The 20,335-nt window shown below is 41.1% G+C and overlaps 2 protein-coding genes across 2 annotated transcripts in view; one reads left to right on the top strand and one right to left on the bottom strand.

Moving 5' to 3' along the window:
* The window catches only part of cenpq (centromere protein Q), a 32,449-nt gene extending 21,051 nt beyond the window's left edge, over positions 1-11,398 (top strand). Inside the window, exons 7-9 of the mRNA XM_060898647.1 lie at positions 1,852-1,971; positions 4,096-4,173; positions 11,111-11,398. Of these exons, the coding sequence (XP_060754630.1) occupies positions 1,852-1,971; positions 4,096-4,173; positions 11,111-11,233 (321 nt within the window). The 3' untranslated portion in view covers positions 11,234-11,398. The remainder of the gene's footprint in view (positions 1-1,851; positions 1,972-4,095; positions 4,174-11,110) is intronic.
* On the bottom strand, positions 10,040-19,441 carry LOC132866075 (C3a anaphylatoxin chemotactic receptor). The gene is made up of 2 exons (XM_060898646.1): positions 19,264-19,441; positions 10,040-14,015 (listed from the first exon to the last, which is right to left on the bottom strand). Exon 2 carries the CDS (start codon positions 14,006-14,008, stop codon positions 12,983-12,985), a length of 1,026 nt encoding a protein of 341 aa, XP_060754629.1. The 5' UTR covers positions 14,009-14,015; positions 19,264-19,441; the 3' UTR covers positions 10,040-12,982.
* Between the last annotated feature and the right edge of the window lie 894 nt (positions 19,442-20,335).

Genomic DNA, 20,335 nt, shown 5'->3' with positions numbered 1-20,335 from the left:
TTTATTGAGGTACATGTAAATATTTTCCCTATATTTTGCAGCGGCCGGCTTCGAATAAAAATCTACAAACCGATCTGTGTTTCCAGTTCTCTCTGGCTGGTGGTGCGCTATCGGCAGTGAGCGGGACTGTCGTGAACTGAGTGAACCGGCATCTGTTTCTCATCTTGGGGGCTCGAAAAGATAACCATTTACTCCGGAATATCCTTGATAATCATCTGCCGCTTCATCTGACAAATCAGAATTCTCTCCAAAACGTGATTCTATATCGAGACTGGTTTAGAATCAGTTGCGCACGGAAACGAAATCGATACCTGGATTGTTGCGTGTGACGTCATGCACCCCTTCAGGAGCTTCGAGTTCAGTCTCGGCAGACTCTGTGAAAATCGGCTGATTTTATTGACTTTCCGTTAAATTATGGCCTTTTGGATCAGCCATGGTTCAAAAACACATGGTCGGCAGGGCTTTCCACAAGCGCCGGCTGCCGGCCATACAGCCGACTACACAATTAAGTCCAGCCGGCTACTTTAATGACTATTATTTTTGTAGCCCACAGGCTCTAAATATTAATTTTCGATTTTAATAAAATTAAATGTTTATCTAACGGACTGACAATAATGTCAAACTAAACCGCACTTATTTAAGTTGTGGTTCGCGCTGTTTGTACCGATAATAACCACAAATTCCCCGCCGACTTCGTTGATCAAGGGAGAGTAACTCAACCGCAGCCCCGACATGCAGTGTGCGCGCGCGCGTGCATTCAGCGGAGGCAGTAGTGTGTCAGGGCCATCGGAGGGAACAGAAGCAGAGATCACGCTTATTTTGTCTTGGGTGAACCAGTCTTCTCTCGTTCAATTACGTGCTGGCATCAAAAGACACCGTAAATCAACTGAGTCGTTGGAGTGTATTTTCATACACAAATGGAGAAATGTTCGCTGCCACCACTGCAGACCGTTGTCGTTGTTAATTCATAGCATGCTCAGTTGCGTGAATGTGTCATGCACCGAAAATAAGAGATTTACAAGCCAGGAACGCCTCATGATGCAATACGCAAGAAAAGAAAGAAGATTTACTGCCATTTTACTTTGTATTTGAGTAAAGTGAATAAATAAATGGTCTGTGGAAAATACATTTAATCCTGGGAACTGCGTGCACAGGAGTTTATTTTGTGTTCACTCCCCCCGGCTGGCTACTTATTTGTCATGGCTGGCTAGTATGAGCCTTAGTGGAAAGCCCTGGTCGGCCAACATCATGATTGTTGCTTTGTACATGGAAAAAAGTGGAGTTTAGGGACATTAAATTCACTTTAACTCTGACTGTGGTATGGGTGTTGGTGCCAGATGGACTACTTTTGAGGATTTTAGCAACTGCTGATCTTGGGTTTTTACACAGATCAGTCTCTAGAATTTAAAAAAAAAATGATATGAAGAAAGAAAAATATTCATTGATGAGCAGCTCTGTGTGAGGGAATGCCTCGTTGATCAGAGAGGTAGGGAGAGAATGGCCCAACTGGTCATTCTGGTAGCTCTGATAACTACTACTTGCAACCACGGTGAGCAGAAAAGCATTTCAGAACACACAGCAGTTAGAATGTGCTTGTGGCAGATGGGCTGAAATAGCCGAAGACCACATCGGGTTCTGCTGTTGTCCGTCAGGAACAGGAATCTGAGGCTACAGTGGATACCGGAGCATTGGCTTAACTTGCTTCTTAGAATACCACTCTGCTATTCACAAATTGGAAATTGCGGATCCTGACTAATGGCACAAGCCGTAATTATGGTTTTTTTGGTCCTGATATTGCTGTGGAACACGTTGCAGTGCTCTGCTGAGTCTGATGTGGGTTTTTGTTTTAAGGAGAGCAGCTGGGCAGTGGTTAGCCAACTGGAGCAGCTGCAGGGAAGGATGGACAGGTTGACAGACGAGTGCAGGATCATGAGGAACAAACTGGAAGAGGAAGAATTAAATGCACAGGAGGTATGTACTAAAGGCTAAGGTACAACAAAAGCGTTTTGCTGCAGGCCTCAGAATAGGCTTATTCTGAAATTCACCAAGGTTACATTAGTTTTTGTTTTTCATGTGGAGCTTAAAGGAGACATACTACTTTCAATTATCTTATATTATTCTACCCACATTCACTGGATATGCGCAATCGTGTGCTCTCATTGGCTACTCTCCTACTAGGCTATCACCTCGTATACCGTGAGTAGAGAAAAACAAAATGGCAGAACGTGTTGCTGAACCAATCAAGGATGAAATAAAACCTCTACTTGAAAACACCCCCCCCCCCCCCCCCCCCCCAAAAAAAAAAAAGCAACAAAACTATGGAATGAAAGTATTTGATGGTCAGAATGTATTTTTTTTTTCAAGAATTATTATTGTAGCATTTTTCACAAATTGCTACTGTCATTTCACCAGTTTGTTTACATTCAAAGCGGAAATGATTTTGTCAGACGTTTTGTATAAACTTTTTATTTATCGAATTCAAAATCCAGTGAATGTGGATAGAACAAAAGTTATTCCACTCAATCTCGTCGTACACGACTTATAGCCAACTCGGCGCTACGCACCTCATGTAAGACTCGATTTCATGGAATAATTATTTTTTTCGTGGTCTGGTTTCCACCAAATCCTGCGCTCTGATTGGCTGGCGAGCAGGTCCGTATCCTACGATATGGACCTCGGTTACGGACCTCTGGTGACTCGCTCGTTCACAACAACAAACATAGTAGCATTTTTTGTCAACATTTATCTTTTTTTATAAGATTTATTTATAAGATTATCAAAAATCTTATAAATTTTTGCCGGCATTTCTCAGGAGAATAGCATTAATTTTACAGCATGGATAGCGATAACGACAGTGTTCACAGCGAAAGTGAGTTTTACTACCCTGAGGAAGAAGAAATAAAAGAGAACATTTCAGGAGAAAGCTAAAAACCTCTAACTGTTGCTAACGCCGAGCAAAAACATGGCTGAATCCTGAATGACTCAATTTTGTATAAATAGGGGACGACATAGGCGGCAAAATGTAGTTTTTTTCCCTGCCATGGAAGTACACTCGTATACCGAGGAGGAAGCCATTTGCATTACAGCCGTGAATGAGGATTCAAAATGGCGGCTCGGCTCGGTTTTCCCTTCCGGGCGCTCTCGTTTTCTGTTAGAATTTGGTAAAGAAAAAAGTAAATATATTATTTACCAGCTTAAGGTCGGTCCGTATGGTGAAATACCATGACCTCGGCCTAGAGGGCCTCGCTCAGTACTTTTCAAGACCTCGGTCACAGTATTTCACGATACGGACCTCCCAGCTGGTAAATAGCATATGTATATTCTCTGAGATGCTTGTATAAAATTTGTGAGGTTTTTTTTTTTTAATTGAAAAAAAAAATTTTAAACACCTTGATTGTTTTTCCTCATGTTTTAGCATGGTATGAAAAACCTTCCAGGATTAAAACAGGCTGACTTTGTGGGTGTCCCTTAAATTTTAATGTGCCAATGAATTCATTCTGATTAGATAACAATCTGTGGGTTTGGATGACAGAACTGGATGTTAGCCAATCAGAGTGAAGCAACATCTTTGTTGTTGAACTGATGAGACAAAGTCTGAGCTGATGAAATGAATTCGTGTTCTTGTTGCTATTGTGAATAATTATTATTCATCATAAAAATGATTTTTTTTTTTTTAAGAAATCAGAATTGCCTCAAAGTCTGTGATTCAGTAAACACATACTTGAGAATAAATGAAATAAAAAAATTTTCGCCCGGTTGTTGTTGTCATGACATGCCTTAATCACAAACCTCAGCTAAGGAGATGCCTATAATGCTCTGTAATGGCTATGCAGCATTCCAGACGTGTTAAGAGCTATAATTTGACCGTGTTTTAAATGGTGTTTTGACTCTGATAGAGATGTGAATGTCTCCTTTGGTGGAAAATAGCTATAAAATAAGTTATTGCAGAAGTTTGTGTTCGAGCTATTCTGACCAGAGTTGTATCATCAAGAAAAGTTTTTCCATTCTAGTTTGTGAGGCTTGCATATTACATGATGGATGTCACAGTCATGATTATTTCAGTATTGGTGTAATATCACAAACATCTCTTTATAGTTTATTCAGCTGACTAAGCAAGCTGTTCTGCGGCTTCCTGCTTTACCACTTCAGCCTGAAGATGAGCCCACGTTACAGGTACAGAGCACTAATTACCGGTCATTAAAGCGTTAAATAATGAAGCATACTGAGCAACCTTCTTTTTTTTTTTCCTCCTTGTTTGTTCACCGAGATGAAAGAGCCATCAGTGTGACACATCTCACACTTCATAGGTTGTAAAAACCACAAAAACTAGATGATTGCAAGAAACTTGGTCTTGAAGTCAATTGTGCTGACCAGTCATAAAAGAAGCAACTTCCTGTCTTCACAGGAGACGCATGTACAGTGGTGCTTGAAAGCTTGTGAACCCTTTAGAATTTTCTATATTTCTGCATAAATATGACCTAAAACATCATCAGATTTTCACACAAGTCCTAAAAGTAGATAAAGAGAACCCAGTTAAACAAATGAGACAAAAATATTATGCTTGGTCATTTATATATTGAGGAAAATGATCCAATATTACATTTGTGAGTGGCAAAAGTATGTGAACCTCTAGGATTAGCAGTTAATTTGAAGGTGAAATTAGAGTCAGGTGTTTTCAATCAATGGGCTGACAATCAGGTGTGAGTGGGCACCCTGTTTTATTTAAAGAACAGGGATCTATCAAAGTCTGATCTTCACAACAAATGTTTGTGGAAGTGTATCATGGCACAAACACAGGAGATTCCTGAGGACCTCAGAAAAAGTGTTGTTGATGCTCATCAGGCTGGAAAAGGTTACAAAACCATCTCTAAAGAGTTTGGACTCCACCAATCCACAGTCATACAGGTTGTGTATAAATGGAGGAAATTCAAGACCATTGTTACCCTCCCCAGGAGTGGTCGACCAACAAAGATCACTCCAAGAGCAAGGCATGTAATAGTCGGCGAGGTCACAAAGGACCCCAGGGTAACTTCTAAGCAACTGAAGGCCTCTCTCACATTGGCTAATGTTAATGTTCATGAGTCCACCATCAGGAGAACACTGAACAACAATGGTGTGCATGGCAGGGTTGCAAGGAGAAAGCCACTGCTCTCCAAAAAGAACATTGCTGCTCATCTGCAGTTTGCTAAAGATCACGTGGACAAGCCAGAAGGCTATTGGAAAAATGTTTTGTGGATGGATGAGCCCAAAATAGAACTTTTTGGTTTAAATGAGAAGCGTTATGGGGCGGCACGGTGGTGTAGTGGTTAGTGCTGTCGCCTTACAGCAAGAAGATCCGGGTTCGAGCCCCGTGACTGGCGAGGGCCTTTCTGTGCGGAGTTTGCATGTTCTCCCCGTGTCCGCGTGGGTTTCCTCCGGGTGCTCCGGTTTCCCCCAAAGACATGCAGGTTAGGTTAACTGGTGACTCTAAATTGACCATAGGTGTGAATGGTTGTCTGTGTCAGCCCTGTGATGACCTGGCGACTTGTCCAGGGTGTACCCCGCCTTTTGCCCGTAGTCACCTGGGATAGGCTCCAGCTTGCCTGCGACCCTGTAGAAAAGGATAAAGCAGCTACAGATAATGAGATGAGAGTAGCAGACAAGATCTTGGTGTGTGTGTGTGTCTGTCTGTCTGTGGGTTTTGTTGTTGCACAAACATGCCAACTTTGTAGGGACAGCAATATTGAAAGCTCTTATTTTGAAATGGGCTAAGAAGAAACAGTCTCTCTCTTCTGGTTATTTCTGAGTACTGAACAAACACTTGTGTAAGCTGTTCTTTCATCAGCTGTTCAATCATGATAGTTTTTCGATTATGATCTTAAAAAAAAGTCACAGTGAGGTGTGTGTGTGTGGGTTTTTTTTTTTTTTTTTAAATAAATAAAAAGCTTTGGGATGGACTGGCATCCCATCTTGAGTGTATTTCTGTCTCACAGCCAATGTTCCTGGGACAGGCTCCAGATCCATGATGACACTAATAAAGATAAACAGTTGCAGTGTAGTGGTTCGCACCGTCTCCTCATGGCAAGAAGGTACTGGGTTTGAGCTCAGTATCCGACAGGGGTCTTTCTGTGTGGAGTTTGCATGTTCTCCCCGTGTCTGCGTGGGTTTCCTCCGGGTGCTCCGGTCTTGGGGGGGACAGTCCAAAGCCATGCAGTTAGTTTAACTGGCTACTCTAAATTGTCCATAGGTGTGACTATCTGAGCACGAGTAGTATGGCAGCTGCCAGTGTCACCTTTGTATGTCTTCGACTCGGCCATGTTGAGCTGTACCCTTCATAATTCAGCTGCAGGAAAGGATGATTCCAGCGCTATTGAACTCACGGAAACTAAATTAAATTGGTGTTAAAATGCCTTTAGGCTACAGCTGCATTGCATAATTTCCCAGTGAACTCTAATGCTATAAATACAACATGGCAACATTTCATCTAGTCAAAGTTGGCTCAAATTCCATGTTGCAGATTGGAGGGTAAATGTGTGGTTGTGGTTTGCAGCACAGCAGCAGGTCAGTGGTCTCTGACCTGTTTGTTTTTTTAGGGGGAGCTCAGTTGTTTGTTATTGAACTATATATCCATATGTTTTATGTTTCGTTTGGCTTGTTTAATTCTCCAAATCATGGGCAGAATCGGTAGCATTCATCCAAAAGGTGTTCAATGGGGTTGAGGGTCAGGGTTCTCAAGTTCTTCCACTCCAGCTCTGGCAAACCATGTCTTCATGGAGCTTGCTTTGTGCACAGGGGCGTTGTCATGCCGGAACAGGGTTTGGGAAAACTCTAACGCATACAAATACATTCTATGCGTAATTATGTGCTTCTAACTTCGCAGCAACAGTTTGCGAAAGAACCACATATAGGTGCGATGATCAGGAGTTCACAAACTTTTGGCCATATTGTGTGTGAACATCAGTCATGTTTACTGCCATTTCCATAACTGACAGTTGGTTATGGGGTTCACTTTCTTTGAAAGATCCTCCAGTGGTCATACAGAGAAGCCATGCGTGTGGGCAGGACAAGCTTAAGAGTGCGATGTCCAATAAATGAGAGATTTTATTTATACACAGTGTAATCGAATCATGATATGAACCCAAAGAAATCGTGCATCACTGGACGTCTACAGGCAGTGTGTTAGGGGCTTGAAAGTAGATTTTCATACAGGCTGCACTGTCCAAAAGGGTTTGTTAATTGAACAAAATTGCTGATATTGCAACGCGTTACTTGATAATTAGATTCTCTGATCCGGTCTTCCTGTATAGTCTTAAAGTCTCCGATATACGCTCAGCGGCCACTTTTATTAGGAACACCCATCCGCCTGCTGTTTTATCTAGTTCTCTAATCAACCAGTCCTTTAAAGGGCATATTCTGGACCAATTTTGTTTTTTTTTGTTTTTTATATGACAGTATGTCCCTTTACACACTCATCCAGAAGGGTAATTTTGCACAAGGCCATCTGTCTACAGCAGAAAAAAATAAAATAACAAAACGCGTCTGGAAAAATCCCAAGGGAGTCTGGAGCCAGATTCGTGACGTCACCTGCGGAAGCGCCAGCAGGCTGCGAGAGCTTTGCACGGTTTCAGTGCACAGCCTGTGTAGACCAAGCGCTCCCATTTCTCTCTCATTGTCCGGTCTTTTGGGAAACGCTGAGTACTAATCCCATCAAGATTGGTGTTGCTACACCCTCCTACGATACATCTGTTAACCATTTTAATAATTACGCGATAACGTTGAAGAAATTTGCAGAAAACCACCAGGTCGTTTTCTCATAAACAAACCAGCGCTGACGTAGGATTCAGAGGGAGGCGTCCCACACGCGACGTCACGAAAATCAATGTTTGCCGGGAAATCCAAACGGCAAGTTTTTTCAGAGGCGGACCAATTCGCCTCAAATGGCTTGATTTTTTTGGCAACTGAATTTTTCTGGTATTGCGCAAGGTAAAAAAATTGCACAAAATGCAAAATGTGACACATATTTGACCAAAGTTTAATATAAAATAGGAGAATTACATTGATCTTGCTCCTGAAATTACCCATGATATGCACTTTAACAGCAGCACAATACATAAAATCATGCAGATACAAATCAAGAGCTTTGGTTAATGTTCACTTCAAACATCGGAACGGGAAAAGTTGCAGTCTCAAAGCGTGACTTTCACTGTGGTACTGTGGGTGTTGGTTATTGAGCCAGACGGACTGGTTTGAGTGTTTCAGAAACTGCTGATCTCCTGAGGTTTTCACACACACCCTCTCTCGAGTTCACACACAGTGATGCGGAGGAAATAAACAAACATTGAGTGAGCGACAGTTCTGTGAGTGGAAACAAATGCCTTGCTGATAAGAGAGTTCAGAGGAAAATGGCAGATTAGTTCGAGCTGCCAGGAAGGATATAGTAACTCTTTACAACCGCGCTGAGCAGAAAAGCATCTCAGCATGCAACAGCAGAACAACACACTGGGTTCCAGTCCTGCCAGCCAAGAACAGGTTCCTATTAAAGTGGCCGATGAGTGCACATATACTATATATGTACAACAAAAGGGGGAGCTTGAGTATTTTTGCAACTAAGAATAACAATATTTCCATCACACTGGTATATTTCTGGCACAGGGATCTCCTGTAATCTCTACACAGGTAAAATCCTAAAAATAGTTGCAGAAGTGATCCCGCATCACTCCAAGAAGCCGACCTTGTAACGTAAAAGGTTTAATCGGAAACGTAGACATCGCATAATTTTCTAGAATTTCAATTAAAGTCCTCATGACTATTAAGAAACTCCTGTTTCATGATAAATTTTGCAAACTGATTTTGCGACTGTTGGCTCTCATTTCCACATAAATTGGTTGTTTGCGGTCGGCGAGGATGACAAGTTAGAAACTCCTGTTTTCATAATTTATGATAAATTTATCTGCTGAGGTTGAGTAGAGAAGAATTTAGTCGGCTTTGAATTCAGCAAACAAGGAAATCACATCACATCACATTATCTCTAGCCGCTTTATCCTTCTACAGGGTCGCAAGCAAGCCGGAGCCTATCCCAGCTGACTACGGGCGAAAGGCGGGGTACACCCTGGACAAGTCGCCAGGTCATCACAGGGCTGACACATAGACACAGACAACCATTCACACTCACGTTCACACCTACGGTCAATTTAGAGTCACCAGTTAACCTAACCTGCATGTCTTTGGACTGTGGGGGAAACCGGAGCACCCGGAGGAAACCCACGCGGACACGGGGAGAACATGCAAACTCCGCACAGAAAGGCCCTCGCCGGCCCCGGGGCTCGAACCCAGGACCTTCTTGCTGTGAGGCGACAGCGCTAACCACTACACCACCGTGCCGCCCAACAAGGAAATCTTCTTGATAAATATTTAGCACTTTATAAAATATTTTCACATGACCTCCTTTGACTGGAAACCTGCTAAGAATTACACGAACCAAGTCCACCAGTCACACTGCAAAAAATTGAAAACTGAAATTGAGGAGAAAATTCCTTAATAGCGGCACGGTGGTGTAGTGGTTAGCGCTGTCGCCTCACAGCAAGAAGGTCCGGGTTCGAGCCCCGTGGCCGGCGAGGGCCTTTCTGTGTGGAGTTTGCATGTTCTCCCCGTGTCCGCGTGGGTTTCCTCCGGGTGCTCCGGTTTCTCCCACAGTCCAAAGACATGCAGGTTAGGTTAACTGGTGGCTCTAAATTGACCGTAGGTGTGAATGTGAGTGTGAATGGTTGTCTGTGTCTATGTATCAGTCCTGTGATGACCTGGCGACTTGTCCAGGGTGTACCCCGCCTTTCGCCCGTAGTCAGCTGGGATAGGCTCCAGCTTGCCTGCGACCCTGTAGGACAGGGGTGGGCAATTATTTTTTCCATGGGGCCACATGAGAAACAGAAAATTTTGTGGAGGGCCGGACCAAAAGGCGGAACTAAATTCTGCATAATATTAATTGTATTTCTTTATATAAAGCAGTAAATAACATTGTTTTTACAAGCTGCTAAGACTGGTAAGAGTATGGAAAAAAACAAGGTTGCCTTACAAAAAAATTTAATTTATTCAATCAAATTTCCCAAAACAATGGTTAACAAAATGTGAACATTTGTACCTTTTTTTTTTTTCCAGTCACATTCACCCCAAAACACAATAAAGACATCACAATATTGTCTTTCTACTCCAAATATCAAGCAAGATACATCATATTATAATAATGATGCCCACATTTGTAGTCTAATCACCTCATGTGACCTGCTCACAATAACGTCGATTCGGTGTTGGTATCGGATCTACAGATCGGCTCGGGCTCCGACGCCTGCTGGTGACGTCACACTATGTGATTGGCTGGACCGTTTGAAGGATGACGTACAAGTTTGTGGTTGGTCTGGACAAATTATGGAAGTAGTTATCGCGGGATTAGGTTTCATGGGATTTCATGTCGTGCGCATTGCGTTTTTGTTGAACACAACTTCAAAATAAAAGCAATGCACATTCAATCCATGCATGAGGTAAAATTAGAAAATGTGTTTATTTTGTAATTTCTAATTAACCTTACGCGGGCCGGTCAGAATGAACCAAAGGGCCAGATGCGGCCCGCGGGCCGTAAAATGCTCAGGTCTGCTGTAGGACAGGATAAAGCGGCTAGAGATAATGAGATGAAATTCCTTAACACTAGTGAAATTATCTTGCTGCATGGACAGATCATTTTACTTGACAAGACATCTTGGGAATAAGTTGGTTGCAATCTAGAACTGGGTTTAATAACTTCCAAGTTGGTGTCTTGTATTCTTCTAATAGGAAATGCGAGATCGTTTCAACTATTTTCAAGATATTTTCACTTGCTAAGACTTTTTTTTTTTTTTTGCCGTGCACTATTTCCTTTATCGTAGCTTGCATAGCAGAAACCAAGGTTTTGCTGCAACTGTTACAAAATACTTCTGCATTCTAGTCTTTTCAGTATTGCCTTGGGATGGCAGCAGGCCGTTTAAAAACTGCGGTGTAAGATCTTTGATGCAACCACTGCCGTCTGCCTTTGAACAGCCAGGTTTGAAATGTGTTGCTCAAACTGCTTTTGCAACTGTTGACTCACATCTGATTGGTCCATTAGGAGAAGATCATGAAAGCAGTACCTGAACCCAAGGCTGTCATGAAGGCTCTTCAGACAAGAAACGTAACCACGAATGTTAAAGCCTTTTTGGAGTTGGCACATAAGCAGGTGGATCACCTGTGATTTCACTCTGTAACTCCAAACAATTGGATCAAATTTTTTTTTTTTTTGTAATTTCTTTTCTTTTTAATAAACAAAAATTCTGTAAGACAAAGTGTAGCTGTTTTCTGATTTAGCACATTCTTGGCTCAGTTATAAATCTTATTGTAATAAACAAGTTTACCATAATACTGTGCATGTGTGTATATATTATAATACTGATATTCATCCAAATCAAATGTCACCGTTATGACACATGCAAGTACGTAAGCAAAAACGACATAACATCAGTTATATAACATCAGCATTTATATGCAAGTCTATTTCCAGAATTTTCACTTAAAAAAATTTTTTTTATACAGTTCAGTGTAACTGATCAGTCAGTTGATCAGCTTCTGTATACGTACACAAAAGCATACAGTTTTAACTGGTTTTCCTGATTTGAAATGAATATAAATAAAGTGACGTGTTAATCATTATGCAGGGTGTTTAAAAAAAAAAAAAGATATTATTTGAGATGTAAATATCCCAGAAACTACGTAGTCTCGGCCAAATGTTGAGCGATTTATAAGATTTATTCCTCAATTTGAATGAGAGAGAAATTCAAAAGGTATGTGGATTCCATGAATGATTTCAAAATTTTCCAATATGGGCGCCTAACCCTAACCCAGCCTTCCTCTTTGAACTTTTTGTGCCATGTCCAAATCTGCAAAGCAGCTGGTGCATTTTTAGAGAATTCTCTTATAAATTCGACCGTGTTCGAGCGTACTCTAACACACACGACGCCTTTTATTTTCCAAGGCATTTCTATACCTAAAAACATAAAACTTCAACCTGTTTCCACACATGCTGTTAAAATTTGAGGTCAATTGAACGAGAATTGGCAAAGTTATTAGATTGTGAAATGGTATCAAATTTTTTTTGAAACACCCTGTATATCTGCAAGGCATTTATTTATGAGCATGGGATAAACATTTTTTTTTTTTTTGCTCCGTTTGGTTAATAAAGTTCCTCAGATGTGTATCAACGCAGTTGAAAGTGATGATTAATTTTTTACTAATCAAGTGCCACGGTATTTTGCAAGTTGTTTCAATAACTTTATGAAACTGTGGCAGATGTTTATCCTTTTAATAGTGCAACAGGATACACCTTTGAGGGATTTAGCCCTTGCCATGTCTCTACTTAAAGAGACCGATGCAGCAGCACTTTAAATCACACACTTCCTCATTTCATCTGGACACACTGCTCAAACAAAGCTTTCCAAAACAGTGATACTTCACTGTCCTTGATCAGAGTTACTCTTCCTGATATCTCGGCTATCTGCACTAGTTTGACTCCGGATGACTTTATTAACGTGACCGTGAATGTCTGTCTGAAAAATGTTGAACAGGAAGATAAGTGAATGCATGCTTGCTCCCCCCCAATGATCACAGTTACATAGATAATGCCTTCTGTTCAACAGATGTGTAGATGGAGTTCTTTTCTATTAAATATAAATGCACTGAAAATATCTGAACTCTGAACAGTGACTCTCGGGCTTGAAGAACATGGGAGAAATCCTCATAGTTCACAATTTGATCTGCTTTCTGGCTGTATTAAAAATAAGAACTCGATTTGAGATCCATATCCTGTCTCTTGCATAATCTTACACGGTCATATAGACTTCCTGTCAGAAACCCATTTCACTTCTCTCAGTTTTGACCACATCCTTGTCGAAAGAGAACACATTTTGCGACATCCATCATTGAGCAGAAATCCACAGAAAATTTGTGTTCAAATCTGTGACTCTTTTCTCCGCAAAGACTTCCTGCGCAGGGACTCGGACAGTTCTTCGTTAAAGATGCGCTCAACGGTTGAGAGCAGTGAGGCACGGAGAGTGCGGCTCAGTCCGCGAGCAGCAAATACATACAAAATCGGATTGAGCGCGCTCTTGATGTACACCAGGTACAGTGACACATATATGCCCTTTAATGCTCCTATATAAAGGTCTTTCCAATCAGGCTTTCCAGTAGCCAGCGCTTTGAGGAAGCGGCAGGTGAAGTACGGCACCCAACAAGTGAGAAACAGGAGCATGGTTAAGAAGAGGATCCTGTAGAGACGGACCATCCTCTGGGTTGTAGAAATAGATCCAGTAGGGGAAGTAGGCGTAGAGGCAGGTATGGTGGTCACTGATGACCTCCTCTCAGTCCTTTTTGCGGTAATAATTACAGCTAGATTGCAGGATAAGAAAATTATCAATGGAAGCAGGAAACCTGCTGCTGTCTCCACCACAAACAGCATTGTTTGTCCAGTTGCATTGACGTTTTCTACGCACTGGGTCTCATTGCGCAGTCCGGCAACTGTAATGTAGGGCACAGAGAGGAGAGAAGCCAGTACCCACAGCACGATGCAGACAAGTGGCACCACCCAATGTGGGCGTCTCATTCGAGCCCAGACGGGCTGTAATATGCACAAGCACCGTTCCAGCGCAATGGCACTCAGCAAAAAGGCCCCTGCGTATAATCCTAGGCAGCGCAGGAACATAATCAGCTGGCACACAGGCTTTCCAAAGGGCCATTTCGAGTTGTTCATGAGATAGCCTATCATGACAGGTATGCGCAAAATTAGCATTAGATCAGCCAGAGCCAGGTTCACAACGTAGACCCGGAAGCTTCCAGCACCCTGTGTTTCACTTCCTCTGAATCCATTCCTTTTCCTTATGCGGACTCCCAACACCCAAACGACCAGACCATTCAGCGTTATGCCCACCATGAAGATCAGCACGGTCACTACCACCTGTACCACCACCGATGCCTCCATTGGCTTTCTGTGGAGAGACAGTAGTGAATTATTATTATTATTATTTTTTTTTGACATTTCATTTCAAACTTTTTACTCCTCTCTAATGGTGTTCAGGAAATGAATCAATTCATTTCTTGAATTGAACACTGCCTCTATTTGATGTTTGTAGTTACTCATTCAAAGATTAAAAAGAGACCAAATGTCAGCTATTTTATTGACTTACACCCAAGTATGACTAAACCCGTAGTCATGAACATTAACAATCTCTCTTTGTGAACAGATCGTTAGGGATTATCATGCTTTTAAACAATGGAGTTTTATAACTCTTCAGAAAAATTGTTCACGTCTTGCAAATGCTCGTGCACAACATGATCTCTTGCATGAAGAACAATCTCCTACTGTATGCAGCAGGTCAACTACACTCAAGTAGGAATGATTTTTAATGAACAAGGGGGAAGAAGCTGAAGGAGATCAACAGGAAGCACTTCAGCCTTTCCAGTACGAAATAGAGCAAAGACCATAATTATCAGCATATTTCAAATGGATGAAATTTAAAAAATAAATAATTGTAACCGCTACTGTGTCAGTGGTGTACTGAGTAAAACTGGTGTCTATCTGGGGTTATGTTTCTTACCTTGTGCTCAGTGTTACCAAGATTAGATCATGATCCACTGCGACGTTAAGATCTCATCTCATTATCTTTAGCCGCTTTATCCTGTTCTACAGGGTCGCAGGCAAGCTGGAGCCTATCCCAGCTGACTACGGGCGAAAGGCGGGGTACACCCTGGACAAGTCGCCAGGTCATCACAGGGCTGACACATAGACACAGACAACTATTCACACTCACATTCACACCTACGGTCAATTTAGAGTCACCAGTTAACCTAACCTGCATGTCTTTGGACTGTGGGGGAAACCGGAGCACCCGGAGGAAACCCACGCGGACACGGGGAGAACATGCAAACTCCGCACAGAAAGGCCCTCGTCGGCCACAGGGCTCGAACCCGGACCTTCTTGCTGTGAGGTGACCGCGCTAATCACTATACCACCGTGCCGCCTGCGACGTTAAGATGAATTAACAAATGAATGAATGATCACGGGCAGCACGGTGGTGTAGTGGTTAGCACTGTCGCCTCGCAACAAGAAGGTCCTAGGTTTGAGCCCAGTGGCTGACGAGGGCCTTTCTTTGTGGAGTTTGCATGTTCTCCCCATATCTGCATGGGTTTCCCCCACGGTCCAAAGGCATGCTAAGTGGTGGTTCAAAATTGACTGTAGGTGTGAACATGTATAGGTGTCAGCCAGGGTGTACCCCGCCTCTCACCCATAGTCAGCTGGGATAGGCTCCAGCTTGCCTGCAACCCTGCACAGGATAAACGGCTACAGATAATGGATGGATGAATGATCGTCGCCAAAATTAATATTTGTTAAAGCCCATGTAAGAGAAAAAAATAGCACTCTTGTTTTCTGTTGCCCTGTGCAGTTCCCTTTTTTTTTTAGCAGAACATGTTAATGATCTTGTGACATACTGTACTTGCAATACCAATAATGGTTTTTGTAGGCTATTCTCCAGAAAGGCTTCTTTGATGCAACTGTCTTCACACAGCTTGTTCTAAGAAAGTGCAATTGTGCAAATGGGCTCTTCAGCATCTTCCTCAATGCGTGCAAGTATAATAATGGTCCTGTTGATTGTTTACTTCTTACTTACTTATTTATATATATCAGGGCTTTACAATAGCACCCGCCCACCCGCCAAATGCGGGTAAAATTCGGCTTTGGCGGGTAATGACTTTAGTCCCACTAGCCACTTTGGCGGGTGGTTTATTCTGTGGTATGAAAATATATTTTAATTGTAGTTATCTCTGAAGGCATCTGATATAATAAACGCATTGCAATGTAATATTACTCGCCTACAGCTCCCATGAGCACCTGCATAAACATTCTGACATGTTAGAATTGTTTAGAACGTTCGTTAACATCTCAGATAAAATCAATGATACGGTAACCTGCGGTTAATGAACGAAGCAACAAAGTTGCTGACGACTGACAAGCACACGATGTGGCGGCATATAGCTGGAGTTTCAAACCCTGCTGCTCAGGGAAAAAGGGGCAGAGATGAACAGGGCCGGAGCAGCATTTTAAAATCACAGAGGTCCGTGATGCGCAAAGCGCGTGCCGAAAAATGTTCGCCATATTTAAATGAGAGGGGTGAATTACACATCACACGAGATCCATTTCTGAAATTGCTCTTAATGGTGTTTGAACTGAATATCATCAGTTTTGAAAAAAAAAATCATGTATGTGGCAAGAGTAAGAATAATTTAAGCTTGTTTAATGGTTTGATCTGGCCCAAGCAATGAGGACAAAAGATACCCTTACCATGTAGCCTATGGAACTAAGATACATTAACAATCTGGCATCCGTTACACCTACACACACAAAAAAAAAAATTCTGGGAAAAAAAATCAGTATACACCACCATGTTTTAGGCAAAGTTATCCAAGGCAAACATAAGTTAAAACTTTCCACTCTATTGCTTTGGCTTATTGAATGATTTATTTTTAAAATCACAAACAAGACAGGCTACAACCAGAGGCGATTCTAGAGTCTGTTGTGGCCCCAAGCAAAAATTTCCAGGGGGCCCTTCTGACCAGTGTTCATCACCAATATGTTATAAATAATCTGACACCAACGAAAAATGTATGAAACCAAAGTTTTTTAAATTTCAAATGTGAAAATACAAATGGTAAAGAACAATAAAAAACAAAATAAATAAGCCCTCGGGCCCTGACTCTCGGGGGGGCCCCTGGGCCAGGGGGCCCCAAGCAGTTGCCTGTCTTGCCTGTTCACAAGCTGCGAACAGTAATAATATCTATTAGTGCTGTCAAAAATGTCGCGTTATTAACGCGTTAACTTGACTCAATTTTAACGGCGATAATTTTTTTATCACGAGATTAACGCTCTGTGACATAATGTAGGTTTTTCATAAGCTTTTGAAACTGCCAGGAACTTGGAACAGAGACTTTGCTTAGAAAAACGATAGCAGCTAGACTGTAATGCCACGCCCTGCACAGCCAGAGTCCTCTGCCCTCCTTCCCCCCCCCCAAAGAATCAGCGCGGGCAGGGCGCGCTAGTAGAGATGGGATTTATGGCTCTTTGATGGGATCCGCATCTTTGTGATTCGTTCTTTGAAAAGAGCCGTTCAAAAGACTGGCTCATTTGGCTCTTTTTAAATATTTATTCAGTTTTAAGAAGACAGCGTCTAAAGAAGCCAGATCCCTCTGAACTGTAAACTCAATGCTATCCCAGAAATCCTTCCTGTAATATGCAAATTTGGCCGCCTCTGATTGGACAGCGCGACGCATCAACAGGCAGAAAGTGTAAAAGTACAAAATGTGTTAAGTGAGCTGAAACAGTAAAGATCAGATTCAATGCAATATTTATCAACGAACAACTTAAAGTTAATATAATAGTGTACTTTATATTATAATCAAGCATGTCAAGCCTACTGTCACTGTGTAACCTGTCTCTCTGATTAGAGTTGTAGACTAACTCAAGCAGTAGATCACTTCACTTATGGTTCTCTTGCTAGCCTTGGGACGAAGAGCCACGGTGCTCAGCTTAGGTTTCACTTTGCAGTGGCTGTGTCAAGACGTGTTATGCTTTGCAATAAAAAAAACATTGGTACAAAACAAGCCCATTCACTTTTTTATGCTGGTAAGAGAATTACAATGGTTTTTCATGTGACAAAAATGTGCAATTAAATTGCGATTAATCGCGAGTTAACTATGACAGTCGCGACATTAATCGCGATTAAATATTTTAATTGCTTGACAGCACTAATATCTATTAATAGATTATACATAATAATACTTGATAATACACATAATACTTGCATATCAAAACATCAAATGTTTTTTCAATGATAAATGTTTTGAATTGGACTTTTAATATTAGAATCAGTTCAGTTGTACTGAATGTTATTTTTCATATTATACGATATTTCATATTGTAAGGGGCTTGAATTTGAGTTCAATAAACAGAATACGCTGTTTATATTTTTGTCTGAATTGGTTGCATGTTTTCATATAGGGAGCTACCTTAACAGCACTGAGTATTGAGTGCTACTGTAGAGATACATTATACGCTGCCATTCTAGATCTTCCGAACTTTAACATATCATGGTGAAGAAAAACTTGCGATTTCCTGGCAAGAAAATTGTGGCTAGTGAAAAGGCTGAATGGCTAGTGACTCAGGAAAACCACTAGCCACTTTGGCTGGTGAGCAAAAAAGTTAATGTAAAGCCCTGATATATACTTGGCAACAATTTAGTTTTGGCCAAAGACAACAGCTGGGGATCCAGTGCCTAAGCAATTGAAGCTCATTTATTTTAAAGGGTGTCAAAAATTTGACCATAGAAATTGCTACTTATTTTTAAAGAATTGCATAAAAATGAGGATTTGTAGATATATTTCTCCAATTGTAGCAAGAAATTTGAATCAGTAAAATGTGTTATAAAGAGAAGACATTTAAATCTTGGCAAACCTTTTTTTTCAGAATATGTTTCAGAAACTTTAAAAAAAAAAAAAACAATGTTGTTTTGGAATGAGCTTTACCCAAAGTGACATACAACATACCCAGAGGTGCCTTGCTCAAGAGCACTTCAGCCATTCCTGCTGGGCCAGGGAATCAAACCAGCAACCTTTTGGTCCCAAAACTGCTTCTCTAAAAATTAGGTCATGGCTTGACATGAGCACAAGTCAATATTATTGTAAAGCTCGTCCTATCTACACTATAAAATCCTGGGCAAAGTCCGAATATTTACCTGCTTATATTCTTTTTTTGTGAAATGCTTACTGTAATAGAGATTTTTTTTTTTTTAATTTACAAAGATAACACTTAAAGTTCAGTTCTACAATGCATGTCTTGTGTGTGCGGGTGTGTGTGCTCAAAGGAATGACAACCCTTTCCACCTCAGGCTACAACAAGTTCCAGTAGAAAGGACTGGCTCACGAGAACCAGTCTACACCCATCCAAGATGATATATGAACACACCTTAACACATTACTCAATAAACATTTACACTTTGCATTTTCTCCGAGCTCACCTTGGGAATATTTAGTATTTTCCTGAGTTCGTAACAAAATATAGATTAAATTAGATAGAAGATTAGATTAGATAGAACTTTATTGATCCCTCTGGGAGAGTTTCCTCAGGGAAATTAAGAATAGTTCGAGTTCTAGACATATCATGTCATAATCTTATGTAATGCTTACCTGTTATTGCAGCAGTCAGCCCTTGGACTGTGATGTTACGTGAGCCAGAGGTAGGAGAGAACAATTCAGGCTGGATATTTGTGAGGTTGGGGGTGGGAAGAAAGCAAGCACTGGTATTTGAAACAAGTAGAAGGAGTGTTCTTTCTTGTACTGACAAAATTGGGAGAGGCGGGTTTGAAGAAGGTCTTCTTGCCCACGTACGCATGTTCCTTCCTCTTTAAATATTGCAGCAATCTGATTGCAGCACAGGCACTGATAGCTGTAAGGTGCTATGCATGAATGTGTTTGGTTTTTTTTTGTGTGTGTGTTTTCAAATTGAAACCTTGTTTCATTGGTGGTTTTGTTTATTAGTGAGGAGTATATTATAATACTGATTTGAGGAAATGGTGGTTGCTCTAGAAGACAACTGCAGTGAGACTTACCGTATATATAGTACACAGTATGGATATTAACCTTTCCCTCAATACCTCACCCATTTCCCATCCGAGGCTTCCTACACTTTCAGACAAAAAACATTATATTGTACCTTTCAAGTTAAAAACTTTCACTTGGGTGATATGTATTTTCTACCTTGAATATAGTGCTCTCAAGAACTACTGGCACTGTGCATCTATAGTAAATGAGTCCCAATAAAATAAATACTGAATAAAATAAACAGTATAACACTCTCTCTCTCTCTCTCTATCTATCTAATATATATATTATAAAACCCTCACAAAATAATCCGCATTAGAGCGGAGTTTTTAAATAATAGCATTTTCTTTCAAATATATACTGTTTGTGCTAAAGTTTTGACACCCCGAAAGAAAATTTTAAATCAATTCTGGATAAAGCTATTTTTTTGTTCTGCTCTTCAAGAACTTGCCTTGTCTTTAACCATGTCACGTTTATCTGAGATATAAGTACAAGCATGTAAAAATTCTTTCTGTCTGCTCAAATAATGTAAGATGCATAAAATACACAAGTGGTTATGCACAATTAGGGTCATTAAAGTGGAACTTCACCCCCTATATAATTTTGAAAAATGCTTAAAGGTAGGCAAGGGACTAAGAGGGGACGGAGTGGAGGGGGG

Source organism: Neoarius graeffei, chromosome 18 (genome assembly GCF_027579695.1).
Source record: "Neoarius graeffei isolate fNeoGra1 chromosome 18, fNeoGra1.pri, whole genome shotgun sequence".
NCBI classification, from domain to species: domain Eukaryota; kingdom Metazoa; phylum Chordata; class Actinopteri; order Siluriformes; family Ariidae; genus Neoarius; species Neoarius graeffei.
Note: the sequence above shows the minus strand (reverse complement) of the source record. Positions and strands in the feature narration are given on the sequence as shown.

Bases quoted from the DNA above. Each gene is read 5' to 3' on its own strand.
- LOC132866075 (XM_060898646.1), bottom strand. From the start codon at position 14,008: ATGGAGGCATCGGTGGTGGTACAGGTGGTAGTGACCGTGCTGATCTTC.